At 45.9% G+C, this 16,677-nt stretch overlaps 1 protein-coding gene across 1 annotated transcript; it reads left to right on the forward strand.

The window, feature by feature from the left end:
• The first annotated feature begins 949 nt into the window (after positions 1-949).
• Positions 950-16,132, forward strand: mapkapk3 (MAPK activated protein kinase 3). The gene is made up of 10 exons (XM_076014193.1): positions 950-1,246; positions 6,819-6,958; positions 10,274-10,338; positions 10,520-10,599; positions 10,681-10,807; positions 10,949-11,024; positions 11,224-11,348; positions 12,531-12,616; positions 12,730-12,810; positions 15,216-16,132. The coding sequence occupies exons 1-10, from the start codon at positions 950-952 to the stop codon at positions 15,369-15,371; spliced, it is 1,233 nt and encodes a 410-aa protein (XP_075870308.1). The 3' UTR covers positions 15,372-16,132.
• Positions 16,133-16,677: the final 545 nt, after the last annotated feature.

Genomic DNA, 16,677 nt, shown 5'->3' on the forward strand with positions numbered 1-16,677 from the left:
ATGTGAATCATATAGATGCCAAGGTTGGTACAGAACAGTGATAGTAAGCGTTAACTATTTGCCTGAAATGCACAAATTCTGTCCTGGGTTTTAATAACACAACTCAAATAACACACAAAAGAGCAAATGTATTAAGATTTGTCAATTTGATAATAGATTCACCTTAATTAAAAAAAAAAAAAAAAAAAAAAAAAAATCAGTATCAAATTTGTATTGGCGAAACTGGCCCTGTATTCATTCATTCATTTGGTATCGTATCAGTACCAACTCTTGCAGTATCACACACCGCTACTGGGATGTCCTGTTCCCCGCGGGCCTTCTCTCCCTCTGCCCTTCTCCCTTTTCTGCCCACTGATTTTAAAACGTGCTGCGCCTTTAAAGCGTTGTCACGGCGGCTGTTGGGAAATATGACTGAACTGTGCAAGGGTGGCGCTTGTGCAGGCAGTGACAGAAACTGGCCATGTGTCCAGAGGCGCTCAGTCAGACAGACGGGAAGGTGACACACCACCACCACCAGCAGCAGCAGCAGCAGCAGCGGTAGCAGCAGCAGCAGCGGTAGCAGCACATCCGGAGCGCCGCTGAATATCACGACTTCACCGTCAGGAGGCTTCAGCAATGTTCACCTCGCTAAGGCACTTTTGACCGCTTGTTGTGAGTTTATTACTGTATTTTAGTTTCGAAGTTTTTTTTTTTTTTTTTTCCTTTTCTAAAACCATATACCGTGAACAAATGTAATTACCTTTAAGAAAAAGAAAAAAAAAAAGCCAGTGGAGTTTCTGTGTTGGAGTCCCGTCCGGGACGTCCAGACGCACGTCCGATTCTTCCCAGCCGCTACGGAAATAGCCGGAGCTCGTCGAGAAGCGTCGGGACTCCTCGTCACCCGGCAGCCTTCTTCTACCTCCTGCTGCAGCTGCTCCTCCTCAGTCGGTGACAGCTCGCCGGCGGCGACATGCTTCAGAACGGTACCGAAGAGGAACTCAGGGCGCCCGAGGCAGAGGCAGAGGCGAAGGCGAAGGCGGGAGAAGACGCGCTCGTGCGCCCGGACCTCGCGCTCCTCCCCCCCGCCGGCGCCACGGGCTCGTGCGAGGCGCCCAACTTCCCGCCGTCCGCCTACCCCAAGCTGGAGATCAAGCGCAACGCCGTGACGGACGATTACAAGATCTCCACTCAGGTGCTGGGCCTGGGCATCAACGGCAAAGTGCTCCAGTGCTACAGCAAGAAGACCGGAGCCAAGTGCGCGCTGAAGGTACTGACTCAGGCCACCTGACACCTGTAGGTTCAAAACGGGGGGACGGACCCAGCTGACTGCCAGTTTGGACGGGCATAGGACAATTCTGTCAGTAGCCAAGTTATACCCGACATATTATTATTTATTTATTTTCTCAAATGTTGTCTAATTTAATAAGAACAACATGATGTAGTGTCCAAACATTAGTTGGAACACTTATTAGACATCTCAACAGGTTAGACTAAAAATGTTCATTTTGTCTTTGTTGATAGATTACTCTTATTTTTTTTTTTGTTCAGACAAATAAGTCGAGATGTAAAGATGTTACCTACTTGACAGTTTCGACTCCAGTCTTCATCAAAAGCCCGAAGAAGAAGAGAAGAAGGCTTCTGAGGAAGACTGGAGTCACAGCTGAAACTGTCAAGCAGGTAACGTCTTTACATCTCAACTTGTTTGTCTGAACAATAGAGTAATCTCAACAGGTTAACTTTATAGGTTTATGTTGATGCGTGGACATCCTTGCCAGTGGATTATCAAATGCCAGACCTATTGCATCTGTTCAGGTTCGAGGAACAGGTTTCAAATTTTTGCAGTTTTTGCTGCGTACAACAATTACAAAATAGCCCTTGTTCAGCCAGGGAACTCCCCAGAAATAAGACAGTTCCTTCAATTTATTTAAGATAAAGATAAGATAAGATAAGATAAACCTTTATTCGTCCCACGACGGGGAAATTTAGGTGTTACAACAGCCAGAAGATAGGGCAAACAAGAATAAAGTGAACAGAGCGTATAAAAATAACCTAACCAATAACTAACTAATTTCTATTACTTGTTGCCACCTTTCAGCATGTGTGCGCTAAATCAAGCCTCTGTGATGTCATCGAGGGCATTGACTCCTCCCCCAGGTTAGTGACAGTACCACAGATCTGGCGCTGTCCGTGCCCCCTGAGACAACCTTGTTTTTGTTTCCTCCAAAACATATGGAGGGTCCAACAAAGCAACAGGTTTGGCAGTGGGTTAACTTTCTGACGTTAAGGCTTTAAACAGGTTTTTTTTTTCATTTGAGGCCACTCCACTAGAGTCTGAAATGAAAATGAGTAATCTGGAAACGACTAGAAAAACTTGGCTCTTCACTGAGCTCAAGTCAACACACTTGTGTGTCCGCATACGTATCTCTAACACGTGTGCATGCACAACTCTCACTGCTCACGTGCCGTGCGGCACTGCGCCTTAGCAGCGTCATGTAGAATCTCCCTCGGCCAAATGCTGGGCCTGATGAAGACACACGGGTCATGTGCCTGTGACACCTGCAGTGGAAACTTGTGCTGGACTTCACGCGAGAAGCACAGGCCGTCAGCTGACAACACTGGGTCCCGAGATTTACTAGCTTATAGTAATCCACCTGGATCGGGCCTGTCAAACTGGGAAGCAGCAGCAGCAGCAGCGTCATTGGCCGAGTCCGATGACCCCCAGGGGACATGATGGAGGGATAGTGGATCACAAAGATAGACGAGGCATCCTGGTTTGTAATGTGTCAGACTGGGAGGGTGACAAACAGAGCCAGTCGCTATCAATTCTGGGCTCATCTGATCCAACCAAGCTCCAACAAAAAAGTGTTTGTAGTTGGTTTCAGCTTCCTTTTAGTTGTGTTAAAAGCAGGGAGAGACTGCTACCCTTAAAAACTAAAACAAAAGCAAAACTACAAGATGTAAAAGGAATGCGGGAAGCAAGTGCTAGCCTAACTGCTGTTTATGAGATTAGCACCGATCCCGCAGTAGCAACCGTTTTTATCAGGGCTGGATTGTGCTTTAACATTAACAGATGAAAATACAGCAGTGTAGGTTTTAGGAGGAAAATGTTTTTTCACTTTGGCAAGGATTTAGTGAAACACACTGTTGGCACACATGTGATGTTGCTCCTTGCGCCAAGGGGAAGCCCAGAACTACAGTAGTGTTGTTGCACTAGAGATTAGTGTTGGTCTCAAGACCGCTTTTAAAGGGTCTCATTTTGACTGGGTCTTGTCTCGGTGTCGGACTGGGTGGACTCGGGATTTCTGATCAAGACCAGTCAAGACTCAGCCAACACTACAATGACGGATAACAACGGAAAATAGTCCAGCTGCTGCCGTTTTATGCTCGGTTTGTGACACCCAGAGCGACACGGCCACTTATTCCTAGTTCATTTGTTTTCTAATTTATTTAGCAAAGTTGTTTTTTGGAAAATGGTTCAAAATAGTTGGCAAAGCAGCAAAATGTTAAAGAAAATTATTAAAAGACACCTTGCTGAAAAGAGATGTTGCTGTTCGATTTAGAAGCAAACTTGAATTTAAAAAAGACGCTGGTCATTTTTTCTGTTTTGTTGTTATTAGTCTTTGATATATTAAGCCTTGGTCTTGTCTCAATCTCGATGTTCTCTAGTCTCGATAAGGTCTTGGTCTCAGTTTGTTCGGTCTTGACTACAACAACACTACCTAGAATTGCTATGGCTCAGCAGGCGGTAGAACGTGTGATTGATAAGATGACAGTGATAGACAGAAGGCTTCTCTGGCACTTTATCGATGAACAAATCCAGAAACATTTTGGGAAACGTTTTATCTGAGCTCATGGGTGGATTCTTCAAAATTCTGACTCGCAGGTTTATCTACAAGACGACTCAGTTTAAAGCTTTGAGTGATGAGGGGGGGGGGGGGGGACCTGTTGCAGCGGCACAATCATTTCTAACTTTGTCCACCGCTTTGATCTGGAGGAAATAATCTGGTGTTTGAAGTGGAAGGGCTCGTTCGCCTTTTGTCTGAGTGTTTTGCCCCCTGGGCGCTCGGCCTAATGGATGGAGGGCTTCGCTTTAATCCACTTTGCAGCCGGAGCTGGAAGAGAGCCATCCTTTTAATAAAGTCATTAGGATTCTTTTAATTTGTATTTGTCCGACTGCGGACCTGGGATATCCCTGTGGCGCGCTCCTGCTCCCGAGCGCCGCTATTATCTTTTAATACCGCGTGCAGCTTCACTTCACTTCCTGCCCCAGCGTCTGCAGTGGCTGCTGGGCTTGGCGTCGGCTGAGAAGCCGCATGTTTTATACACAGGCTCCGATGCACGGTCAAAATATTTGCGCTTTGCTTGCCCTTGTGGTCGTCTCAGTTCCTGCTCAGTGTTGCCTCATCTGAGTTTCCTCCGCGCCTCACACAGACTTTAACCACCATGAGATGCGAAAAAAAAAAAAAAAATCCTCAAGTGGTTTGGAGATTTTTCCTTTTTCTTTTCACAGCTTCTAGACTTCAAAGTCAGAGTTGACTGTCGGGCTCCAGCGCAGTGCTGCGTCACTTCATGATGTGATTTTGTTGAGTAAGGACACGCTGCACTTCACAACATGTTGACTAGACAGAAGGCAAAATGAGCTCATCTGTGCTGTGAAGGTCATGCCTGATGTTGCCTTAAGCTGCTGCAATACAGAAGAATTTGATATTGATTTTTAATGGCCTCTGTTGTGGACTTAAAATGTGCTGTTTGCATTGCAGTGCATCCCCAGGTGTTCTCGGCATGCTTTTTTTTTTAGCATTCAAGTACACTTGAATTAATTCGTCGAATTGGACAAAAAGCAAGTGATTTAAAAACATTCAGTAATTCTAATGCCTTTAATTAATGGAAAAAATTGGGAACAGTATTGAACAGTATTTTACTGTGGTGAAACAGTTTTCCAATAACCTCAGTGTTCTCCACATTCGCATGCCTTTGGACCTCTGCCTCTGTGACAATTATAGAGACAAGACACCTTTATTTTCTCCAGCACTGCTTTTCTTGAAGTTACCTTCTTTGAAAAAAGGTTGCAGCAGCTGAGTTTATGCTAAAATGTCTGTTTGCGTGTGGCGGCGGCAGGAACGGCCCGAGGACTGGAATCCGTGACGACAGAAAACACTGTTCAACAGTTTGAAAGGCGAAAGCTGCTCAAATGCATTAAATCTAAGAGCTGAATGAAGTGGAACACTAAATTGCTTTTGGTGTGCGTGTCACTGATTAACCATTTTAACACTTTGATGTAGCGTTTATGAGCAGAGCTTTATTGCCACGTGTTGTAAAGATAAACCACCTCATTATTAAGACACACGGTGGCCTAATATCAGACCGAGCGTCGACATATGGGATATGGTGTGTGTGTGTGTGTGTGTGTGTGTGTGTGTGTGTGTGTGTGTGTGTGTGTGTGTGTGTGTGTGTGTGTGTGTGTGGTATTATCGTCTGTGTGTATGCGTGTGGACAGAGATTGATTAACTGGGAGGAAGTGACTGATTGGCTGAGAATGGGATCAGGTCCAGGAGGTGTGTCAGCTGCCCTGGATTTGGCCTCACGCTGGGTAAGAGTCCGTCAGGGGATTAAGTATCTGTGTCTCTCTTCCAGTCCTCTGTGTCAACAACACAGCGCACCTTTTTATTGGAGCCTCCTATTGGCCCGCAGCAGGAAATGAAGGCCGGCGGCTCACGTTGCCTTCAAAGCCATAAACCTGGCAGAGTTGGGAAGCTGCCCGGAGCATCGCTTCGTTCGCTGCACTCGTGTGGGAAAAAAAAAGGGTGCTTGCCGACGGAAACGGCTGACTTCTACTTTCAACACCCTGCAGTGGAGCAGTGGAAGGAGTCAACCGGCCCACTTCCTCTTTGTCCCGCCAGAGCTGAAACTCCTGTCAGCAGCAGCTGAGGCTCCTCGGGTCACAACTGACAGAACTTCCGTTTGAAGCAAACCTCCTTTCGAGAGCCGTTAGAGAGCCTGTGCTTCGTTCTAGCGGCCCTCTGTGTGTGTGTGTGTGTGTGTGTGTGTGTGTGTGTGTGTGTGTGTGTCACCAGACCAGCCATGTGAGCAACCGTAGATCACTCTGTCACTGTCATATCCAAAAATACAGCCTGACTGACAGAGTGTGTGTGTGTGTGTGTGTGTGTGTGTGTGTGTGTGTGTGTGTGTGTGTGTGTGTGTGTGTGAGGTCCTCTGATGGCCGCCTGTCTACTGGGCAGCTCATCGAGATTAAGAACCCCACTGACGGCATCAAGAAGACTTCCAGAGTGGTTTTCTTTCTGCTGCTTTAAGAACTGAGCTGAATTAAATGGAAATCGTTCTTTTTTTTGACTGCCTTCGTTCTTCGCCTCCTATTGACTTTGCCAGAAGTCGGCTTACTTCGTGTCGTAACATGTCTTGTTTGAAAAAGAAAATTCAAAATGGTACCACAAGCAAAAATAGGAATACTTTGTCTGCTGTCAAAGAGTCACAGTGGAAAAAATGTCAGTATGTCATTAACTGAGACAGAGCAAATATAAGTGAGAAGTACAAATTCAACTTAAAATGGCAACAACGGCAGAATACAATTCAGTTTGAAGCCACTCCATAACTTACATTTGTTACGTTTAGAACTTAATAATCACTATGAAAATATTTTAAATGGATTTTCTGCAAGATTTTCAGTAAAAAAAAAAGAACAATACACACAGATGCACAAGACTCGTTCTGCAAAAAATAAAATAGCTTAGACGTCGCACGTAGCTTATAGCAAAACTCATCTATCTGAACATAGAGGTGTTTTCCTCATGCGTCTGTCTGTCTCTCCGTCTGCCACCCAGATTCTGTACGACAGCCCAAAAGCCAGACGCGAGGTGGAGCTCCACTGGCGGGTGTCGACGGGGCCGCACATCGTCCCGATCCTCAGCCTGTACGAGAACATGCATCACGGCAAGAAGTGCCTGCTGATCATCATGGAGTGGTAGGACGCCGCACTTCACATCTCTCGTAAAAAAAAAAGAACTCTGCAAGTTTTACAAACAACCTGGTCTAGGAGCGCGCTAGCGGGTCAAATTCTGTTGTTTTATTCTACCTTGTCCACCTGCTCGTTCCGAAGGTCACTAGCTGCGTTTCCATTACAGTTTATCACAAAATAAAGGTGATATTTCTAAGATTTCGACAAAGTACAATTGCGATTTGCAGGTGTTTCCACTGAATGATGTGAAGCGAATAAGCCTTAATTCTCATAAGATGTCGCCCCAGCTACTATCAAACTCAGTGTTTGATGTCATAACAAATACTTTTATTATTTTGAGAGACCCCAATTTTGCCAAACAAGGCGAGAAAAGTCACAAGTCAAAACTCCCAAATCAGTGGAGTTTAAGTGCTCAGCGGTTCATTTGGAAGGTGAATCAGTGTAAGTTAGGCGCGCGCATGTAGGCACAAGCTGTGGCAGTTTTTAGTGGTAGCCTTCCTTTATTTGACGGTATCTTTACTTCTGTTTTATTCCACACATTTTATGGTCTCTTCTTGTTGAGATATTTATTTTGCGGGCGGAACAGACTGCAATCAGTCAGTGCGTTGCCTTCTCTACTTCCACACAAAACAAAAAAAAAGGAAACGGGCTGGTTTTCAGTCGGTGGTTGTGGTTTCTGTCGGTGAACAGACGAGACTTGACTGCTGCATCAGCAGCAACAAAAGACGTGTGGTTTCATACAGGGAGCCTGATTCACCATCTCTGTCTCCATCAAACTGCTAAAGTTCAGCTGTCTTGGGATTGTCCGTCTGTCTCCAAAACATCTTTCTCTTACGAGGTGGGTCGCCAAAACACTCCGTCCATCTGCTCCTGTTCTGGCGTCTGTGTCAAATTGTAGAACCTGTTCTGGCCCACCAGTCAAAAGGTTGGCCCACCCCTGTTCTTCAGGAAGATCTTTTTGCCCAACACATCGAGAGGTTGGGGAATCGAAGCTGAAATCTGCTCTTTAAGTCTTTAAAGCCATTTAAGACAGTGAAATATTCATTAAAATCCTAATTTTACCTCATTTGTGTGAATTTGCGGTGACCTTTCTGCGTGCAGCATGTTTTCCATTGACTGAGGTCACCTAGACTTCTAAAAAAAAACCCTGTGTGGACTTTCCAGGTTCTCTTCTGTCAGAATTATTTTTTCCAACTTCTACTTCAGCCGTGCTGCAGCAATAAAGTCTGCAGTTTTGTTTACACGTTTCCATGTTTGTTGGTGTGTAGTGAAAGTCACACTGGCTTGTCCAAACAGAAATTACCCAGAGGGCCTCTGGGTCGGAGCTGCAGCTGCATGTAAACCAATCTAAAGGGCCTCTTCTGAGCTGAACCGGGCTGATTCAGTCACATTGACGAGACGAGACACCCTGAAGTCTCCTCCTGACGCTGAACTGTGGTCACTTTGGGAATTGGCGTCATCTCTTACAGTCAAATGTCATAAAAACATAGAATGTGTGGCTTGTCTGTGAAGGTCCTCAGTCATCCAGGCCAATTTAACGTAGAAGGGTTGAGTTGGGGCAACTGGACTTGTTCTTGTGATCTTGAAGACGTTTCGCCTCTCACCCGAAAGGCCTCTTCAGTTCTGAAAGGTGTTGGAGAGCTTAACCACCAATTTTGTGGTGTTTAAATCAAGTCCAGTTGCCCCAACTCAACTAACTTCCACCGTAGAAAGTGTGGGTCACTCGCCGACATCCGACTTGTGGATCAAGATTAAAGACAATTGTCCCTCACACAGACACAGCCTCAGACTGGCACCACACAGAGGCGAAATTCCCACTGTGTTTCACTTGATGTCTTTCACTCACTGTGTCTTATGACCGTGGCACCAATTGATCCGAGGGAAACAAAAGAAAATAATAAAACAATCGTAAAACTCGATCTTTGTACTTTTTTATTGCTCTCTGCTTGGTGGAAAAACAATCCAGGTGAGAGTGGAACCGCAGAGGCCAGAGGAGTCACTCGGCCTACTTCTGACTGTGGGGATTTACACTGTGACTAAGTCTGAATTCTCATAAGCGGCATTGGGTGTTGTTGACCGTGCGTACGACTGTGTGTGTGTTCCATTGGCTTGCAGTCGTGCTACTTCCTGTGTGACCCAAGTCAGATCAGGAAGTAACTCAAATTTGTCCTCGTCTCTGTTTATCTCAATCTGTCGTGAGCTCCCCCACCCCACCCAGCCCACCTCCACACCACCACACGTGCACATTCCCTGCGTGTACAGTCAGTACATCTGCCAGTGGAAGCGAACTCTGACGAGAGAGAGAGAGAGAGAGAGAGAGAGAGAGAGAGAGAGAGAGAGAGAGAGAGAGAGAGAGACCACATCAGAAAACTGAGCCACTGATTGGAGGGAAGGCGGCCGTCCAGCTTGGTGCCAGGACGAAGCTGCAGCTGATGGTGTTGAAGTGAACCAGCGAGAGTTGAAAGGCCACTGGGGTGAACACACATTGAGAGTCTATTGGGAATTAAAGGCACCGAGGCCGCCCGACCACATGTTGAGCTCTGCTCTTCTTATCGAGATCACTGCGGTTCCTCTTTTTATTTTACACGTCCTGCCTCTATGATCTGGTTCCTGTTTCTGTTTCACTCATTCACTCTTTTGTAGATTGTCTTTTTTGTATTGCGCTCGTCACTTCTGCTGAAAGGAATCTGATCAATTTCCATTTTAAGGCTGTGACTCGGAATGAAAAAGATAGTGACGCTTATCACGGGGTTTTCAGTCGGAGGCAGTGCGGTTAAAGTATCTCACTCATGTCCCAGTGCTACGATTCAGTGATAATAAAAGGCTGAGAGAGAAAAATGTTCTCCATCGAGGGCCACGTCAGCGTCACAGTTTCCCTCAAAGGTCTGCTTGTAGCTGTGCGTACTATTTTATGAACTGATTTGCTCATGGATGATTTCGCCGCTGTGAAACTGAATTTCTATCGCGATAAATAAATGAATATCTATCTATCTATTATCTATCTATCTATCTATCCATTATTAACTGTGTTTCCATGACCCCTTGAATTGAGCAAAACCTAAATATCGCAACAGAAAACTGGTAATGGAAATGTTTCGCATTTCACATTTTTGAATATTTGGTGCAAGTAAATAGATTGTGTGTCACACATGGCCCAAAACTTCACAAATTCACAATGTTTGTAGCTTTGTAGATTACAGAAACTTGACCTGAATGTGTGAGAACGGCTGTAATTAACCGGAATGTGTGTGTGTGTGTGTGTGTGTGTGTGTGTGTGTGTGTGTGTGTGTGTGTGTGTGTGTGTGTGCGCGCGCTGTGCAGCATGGAGGGTGGAGAGCTGTTCAGCCGGATCCAGGCCAGAGGTGACCAGGCTTTCACCGAGCGAGGTGAGGAGCACAGGAAGTGGCCGAGACTGTTAATCCCACATTTGGAGTCTGAGTTTGTTCCTTTAGTTTACGCTTGAAAAGCCGAGGTGTTATTTATTTAATTTTTTTCCATGTTTCCCTTCCATCCTGGGGCTGCTTCGGGTTTGAGAGATTGTTCCTTCTCCTCTTTTGTTCCTCCCAGAGGCGTCTGAGATCATGAGGGACATCGGCACGGCCATCAGCTTCCTCCACAACATCAACATAGCGCACAGAGACATCAAGGTGAGGGAAGACGAGAGACGCCGCAGCAATCTTAGTATCTCGTCTCATCCCGTTGGCTTATTGTTTTTTTCTGTTGAGCAGCCTGAGAACCTGCTCTACAACTCCAAGGAACGAAACTGCATCCTCAAGTTGACCGACTTTGGTTTCGCCAAGGAGACGACGCTCCACAACCCGCTGCAGACCCCATGTTATACTCCCTACTACGTGGGTGAGTGACAATGTGAATGTGGATGTAGATGTGGTTTTATCAGAGAAAAAAAAGTCAATGTTTTCGCCCTGCCTGCCGATCCTTGACGTCTATCTCTGTGGTGTTTGTGCTCTTGTCCTTGATAATAATGATAATAAAAAGCTCCTGAGGTTCTGGGCCCGGAGAAATACGACATGTCATGTGACATGTGGTCCCTGGGAGTCATCATGTACATCCTGTGAGTAGCCGTTGTGCTATGGCAGGGGTGTTTTTGCACACAAAGCACTTTTTTTTGCACCATGTGGAACTAACTGAAGCTGAAGAAAAGGGGAAGTTGTAAGGACTCTGCTTGTGTGTGTGTGTGTGTGTGTGTGTGTGTGTGTGTGTGTGTGTGTGTGTGTGTGTGTGTGTGTGTGTGTGTGTGTGCGCGCCCGCAGGCTGTGCGGCTTCCCTCCGTTCTACTCCAACACGGGCCAGGCCATCTCTCCGGGCATGAAGAGGAGGATCAGGATGGGCCAGTACGAGTTTCCCAACCCGGAGTGGGCCGACGTGTCCCAGGAAGGTGAGCGAAGTCGAGTGAAGCCGCACACTTTTGCTCCCGCGTCATCCTTTCTCGGAAACCAATGTACTGTATGTGGCCGATTTTTACAGCCACCGCGGGCACGCACGGTGTCGCAGGGCTCGGCGTTTCCTGCTGAGGTCAGGCAGAGTCGCACAGCTGTCGCTCAGAATCCTATTTTTAGTTTCGGAGTCTTTTCCACATGATGCAATCGCTGAAAGGGAGCGGTGATGAAATCTGAAAGACGACTAAAATGACTTTTATTTGGCCAGCAGGTTTGTGCCCCCATTGAATTTTGTAGAAGAAACGCAGCCAATTCTTTTACTCACGCTGGTAATTCCTTGACTCAGCAGCACTCCGGTGGAGACAGGGGGACATTAAACAGCCGCTGTTCGCTGTAACCTCAAACCCTAATGGCGGAATCACTTTCCACACACGCCGACACGTGTTTTCTGGAATTTTTCAACTCTCAGAGCAACAAAATAGCTGAACTCCTTCAGGGGGGCTGCAGATAGAGTTGCCAGCCGTCCCTTAAAATACAGAATCGTCCCATATTTGACAATGACACGGTGTCCCGTTTTGAATCGATACAGGACGGAGTTTGTCCTGTATTGCTGAGTTGTCTTGACGGTACATTTATTTTGCATGCAAACTCACACATTCGTTTCCGTAGAGTTTGCGTTCCAAACTGTAATATACGTAGCTGCAGGCAATACCGTTATGCAACCCATTCACAACAACTGTGCAGTGGCTGCGTAGCTTGCGTAGAGCAGGCTATGAATCAGGATCGCTTGTTCTTTTCACCTTTTTTTTTATTTCATTCCATTGTAAAAAGCCATCCATCCTGCACTTTATTGATTGTTGTGTAAAAATATGTCCAGTTAAAAGATTTCAATACAATTTAAGCATTCAGCTTATTTCTAATGTCTATTGGTAACAAAGCCGTTCAAACTTTGTGAACCATAGACTTTTTTTGGAAAGCCTGTTTTAAGTGTTAAGTTTACCGCTACTGGCGAGCCACTGGCCTGTGATGGCCGTGGCCCCGAGCACTGCAGGAGGCCTCCTTTATTTGTCTGAACCAAAGTTGGCAACACCAGTTGCAGAGCTGCAACTGCAGCTCGGGGCTTCGTGTAGAAACCCTTTTTATTATGTTTATACTAAGAGATGCTTTGTTTATACACACAGCCAAAGATCTGATCAACCAACTGCTGAAGACGGACCCCAACGAGAGGATGACCATCACTCAGTTCAGGAACCACACCTGGATCAGCGTGCGTACCTGCGGCAGGCAGTCGACGTGTGTGTGCTTTCTGTTCACACTCCGCTCATGACTCTTCTGTCTATGTGTGTGTGTGTGTGTGTGTGTGTGGTGCGCCCTCTGCAGCGGTCCATGGTGGTTCCCTCCACTCCCCTCCACACTACCCGCGTCCTGACCGAAGACAGAGAGATGTGGGAGGACGTGAAGGTGAGGAACACGGCAACACTGCCCCCTGCTGGTCACTGCTTGCATGACAACCACCGCTTCCAACATACCAACAGTTGTGCAGGGGTTGATTCTATGTGAAATTGGCATCCACTTCCTGCGCCCGAGGAGGTTCTCTTCCGTGTGTGAGCGTGCATGTTTGTGTATTTTCTGTATGTTGGCTCTGTGATAAAGTGCCGACTTGTCAATAGTGTCACAGCTGGTTGTTCCAGATTCCAGCCACGCAAAAAACAAACAAAGACACAAGTCCTTTCCCATGATGCATCCTGGCATTGCAATGCTTTCTGTCACAACTTTGTCACCAAGCCAATGATGAGATGGGAGTCCGATGAGGTCATCGTGACATCATGAACATCTCTCAAGTAATCCTGTAGTTGGCCAATGCTACTAAGCACCGGGCGAGTACAGCTGCTATGAAACTACTTCCTTGACTTGTGACTGTTGACCAGCAGGCCGACCAGTCAGAAATGTGCCTTGAAAAACACAATGACAAACACATGGACGGAGGAAAAATATCACCGTTTTTTCTGATATTAAATATTCTATGATTTCTATGTACAGTAGGTTTTCATGCAACATGAGACCATTATAAAGGTCCCCTTACTGGCCACCAGGGGGAGGCAGAGCTTACGCTCCAGTTTGTGCGATCATAGTCAGTGAGTGTAACGCAGGAACACTCTGAGACAGTTTGATATATGTATTTATAGCACCTCCTCCCCCTTTAAATATAGAATACTGTGAACAACAGTCCACTTCTGTCTTTGTGACATGGACAATGAAAAGTGAAGTGGAAAACCAAACATACTCAACATGAAATTCAGCATGTTAGACGAGAGGACACACGGGTGTTACAACAAACAAAACTAGCGGTGCCATTAGTGACAGAGAGGTCACAGAGAGGCCTATTTAAGTCACACCAGCGCCATTTATCCACCATTATAACAATCAGTGATGCAACTTTAAAGCAAGCAAGCCAAAATAAAGCATGAACAGAAAAGGCATTGCCTCACCAATGCTAAAAGTCAAATCTGGGTGGATAAGTTGCGAAAGGGAAATTTCTTCAGAGTGATATGTACACAATATGCCATTGAGCATCGTTGGTCAATGCTGTGTTGGGCAAAAATGTCACACATTGCACTCTTGAGCAATCCACTTCTCAAAAACATGAAAATTAATGTTCTGTTTTTTTGCATTCAAGTTAAAGTTATTCTCAACTCCATTTTGTTCATCCATCAATTTTAGTAATGTTTAGCAGACTCTAAGTACATGCAGATATGCAGTGAAAGAAGGGAAAATTACAAGGGAAGTTTGTGGTGTGTGATGATGAAAGTGCCTGGTCCGTTTAAGGGATAGTTGGCAAATTCACCTATGGCCATTAATCCTCATAGTCATATGATTTGGTGCATTCCCATTAATCATCAGTGCCTGTTGTTTTGAGACGTGAGGGCGGAGGCACCAACTGCTGAGTGAACAACATGGAGGTGAACGGCGCAGCTCTGCCTCCCTCAAAACTCATCACATGACCCGTGTGACCCGTGTGACCTGTGTGACCTGCACATTCACCACGCTCCCAAATGATAATGCAGCATTACGAGAGAGAGTTGTTTTCAAGGCAAATGCACACCCGGAACTACATTCCTGACATACCCGCTGGGCGGAGTGTGCAGTGGCCATTTGTCATTTTCTTTGCCCCTGTCCTTAATATCCAAACTGAGCAAACAAATCAAATGAATCAAAATCCAACGGCCACTAAGGCACCCAGAGAGTGAACCTATGCAGCGATACGACAGAGTCCATTGTCCAGGCCAAGGCCAAGTTTTTGTTGACTTATTATTCCATTGGCGAGCAGATGAACAAACAAAGGCCTCTCTTCCCCTGGTAAAAATCCATAATTCCTCCCATCTGCTTGGTAGAGCCACATATACAGTAGATAGGTCCCTATTGTGCCCGAGCTAAAAGATACCTTAAAGATAGAAGAATTAATGAGTGTTCACTTTAACTCACATGATGCTAAATATTATGATGAAAGTAAAGGTACATTAATCAAACCAAACAAAACTAAATTATTGAATAGGACAAATAGCTCCAACAGAGTGATTTGAAAAGCCGCAAACACTGTTTAGTGCAGCTACTCCTGTCATCAAAACAAGAACGCTTTTTGTCGGGAAGAAGCCGTCTGATCTCTGCAGACTTTGTGGTGGCTGATGACCATGAGTTCTTTACTAACCAAGAACCACAACCTTATGTAGTCGAGCAAAAAAAACCATCAGTAACCACGGTGACTGGCACGGTGCCCCCGTCTTCTTGCACTCCCCCGTCCACCAACACTGTCTCAATTTCTTTTTTTCAACACCACAACACTTGATTCTCTGCTCCGCCCCTCCCAGGAGGAGATGACCAGCGCCTTAGCGACCATGCGTGTGGACTACGACCAGGTGAAGATCAAGGACCTGGACACCTCCAACAACCCGCTGCTGAACAAGAGGCGCAAGAAGGCTGCAGCTGGTGCCAAAAGCGGATCGACGGTCTGTCAGAGTCAGTGAAGCCTGGCGGACTGATGAGGAATCGACCGGGATCCTGAATTTAGGGATTTATTTTATCGCTATCAGAAGGGACGACTGCAGAGCCGGAGCTGGACTTTTCACCGGACAGTGGTGGAGCTCAACCGCTCTGCTCCTCTTGGGCCTCTGGCGGGTTTTTTTTTTTTTTTTATTACTGAATTACTCTGATATTTGTATGTATGTGATTTTTAGAACTGGTCTGTTTTGAATAGTGTCTGTGTGCAGACATGAAGTATTTGTAGTTGTCAGGTTTCCTGTGTTTGAATGTCTGATTGAGTGTTGCAGGTCTACGCTGGTCACCTGCCACACCAGATGCAACTTTTCCCAAGTTCTTTGGAACTTTCACGGGCGGCTTTCCTACAGAAAGCCTTTGGGGAAAGTTTGGTCATAGTCACTGCCAAAGTTGTTAACCAGCTCGAAGCTCCGCTGTTCCTCTCCTTCCGTTAATGTCAAAATGCTGTTCTGATCAAACTGCTGCCAATGTAGCATCCGTGCTAATCTCTTTAGCACAGCACTCATTGCTCATAGCAAGCAGTATAATGGTTTTTCAGAGTGGTCTGGCGCAGCGGCCGGCTGGTTAGTGAATCCAGCGAAGGTTAGGACAGGGAGGAGTTCAGTGCACAATGGAGCGAATCCCAAACAGACAAAACAACAGACTGTGAGGCTAGAAATCTCCTTGTTAGTTCATATTGTCTTAATATTTTCTCCGTCTGACTGCCTTGACAATAAAATGTAGACCTGCAGTTGCTCCACATGTGGAAGTATTTTATTTTTTTACAAAAAAACACCTCAGATTTTTCTGGAATCGTGCATTCATCTGTTTCAAGATCAGGAGGCTGCCTGGGTTTCTGAGCTGTGTTTTGACTGTGTGAGCCCTCATGAGTGTGTGTGTGTGTGTGTGTGTGTGTGTGTGTGTGTGTGTGTGTGTGTGTGTGTGTGCGCGCTCATCTGGTTGACTCAAATGCTTCCAGTAAATAAGGGCTGCAATCTGAGAATTGACCAAGAATGAGCGGCCAAAGTGGGTGAAAACACTGTGTTCATACTTTAGTAAAGGTCCCAAATGAATCATGATCTTTTCAAACAATAATCACGTCCCTCTGTCCCGTCAGTCAACTCCCTGGAAATGACGGGTGTCCATCCTTTTACTCCTTTTGCCAAATCCATTTTTCAGAATTTGTTTAGAAAAACACAAACTTGTGATGTCACAGAGGGTGCTGCTACCTCTCGCGGGTTGGTGACAAGCCCCGCCCCCTCGAGCCCTCTCCGCCCTCCGCTATGTTTTTTTCCC

This window comes from Nelusetta ayraudi, unplaced genomic scaffold, assembly GCF_046127955.1.
Source record: "Nelusetta ayraudi isolate G7.1 ecotype Tasmania unplaced genomic scaffold, CSIRO-AGI_Nayr_v1 ptg000168l, whole genome shotgun sequence".
Classification (NCBI taxonomy): domain Eukaryota; kingdom Metazoa; phylum Chordata; class Actinopteri; order Tetraodontiformes; family Monacanthidae; genus Nelusetta; species Nelusetta ayraudi.

What these genes read in the sequence shown, in the direction of transcription:
- mapkapk3 (XM_076014193.1), top strand. Translation starts at nt 950, where the DNA reads ATGCTTCAGAACGGTACCGAAGAGGAACTCAGGGCGCCCGAGGCAGAG. An exon ending in GAGCCAAGTGCGCGCTGAAG is followed by an intron (nt 1,247 to 6,818) that starts GTACTGACTCAG and finishes TCTGCCACCCAG; the next exon opens with ATTCTGTACGACAGCCCAAA. An exon ending in CTGCTGATCATCATGGAGTG is followed by an intron (nt 6,959 to 10,273) that starts GTAGGACGCCGC and finishes CGCGCTGTGCAG; the next exon opens with CATGGAGGGTGGAGAGCTGT.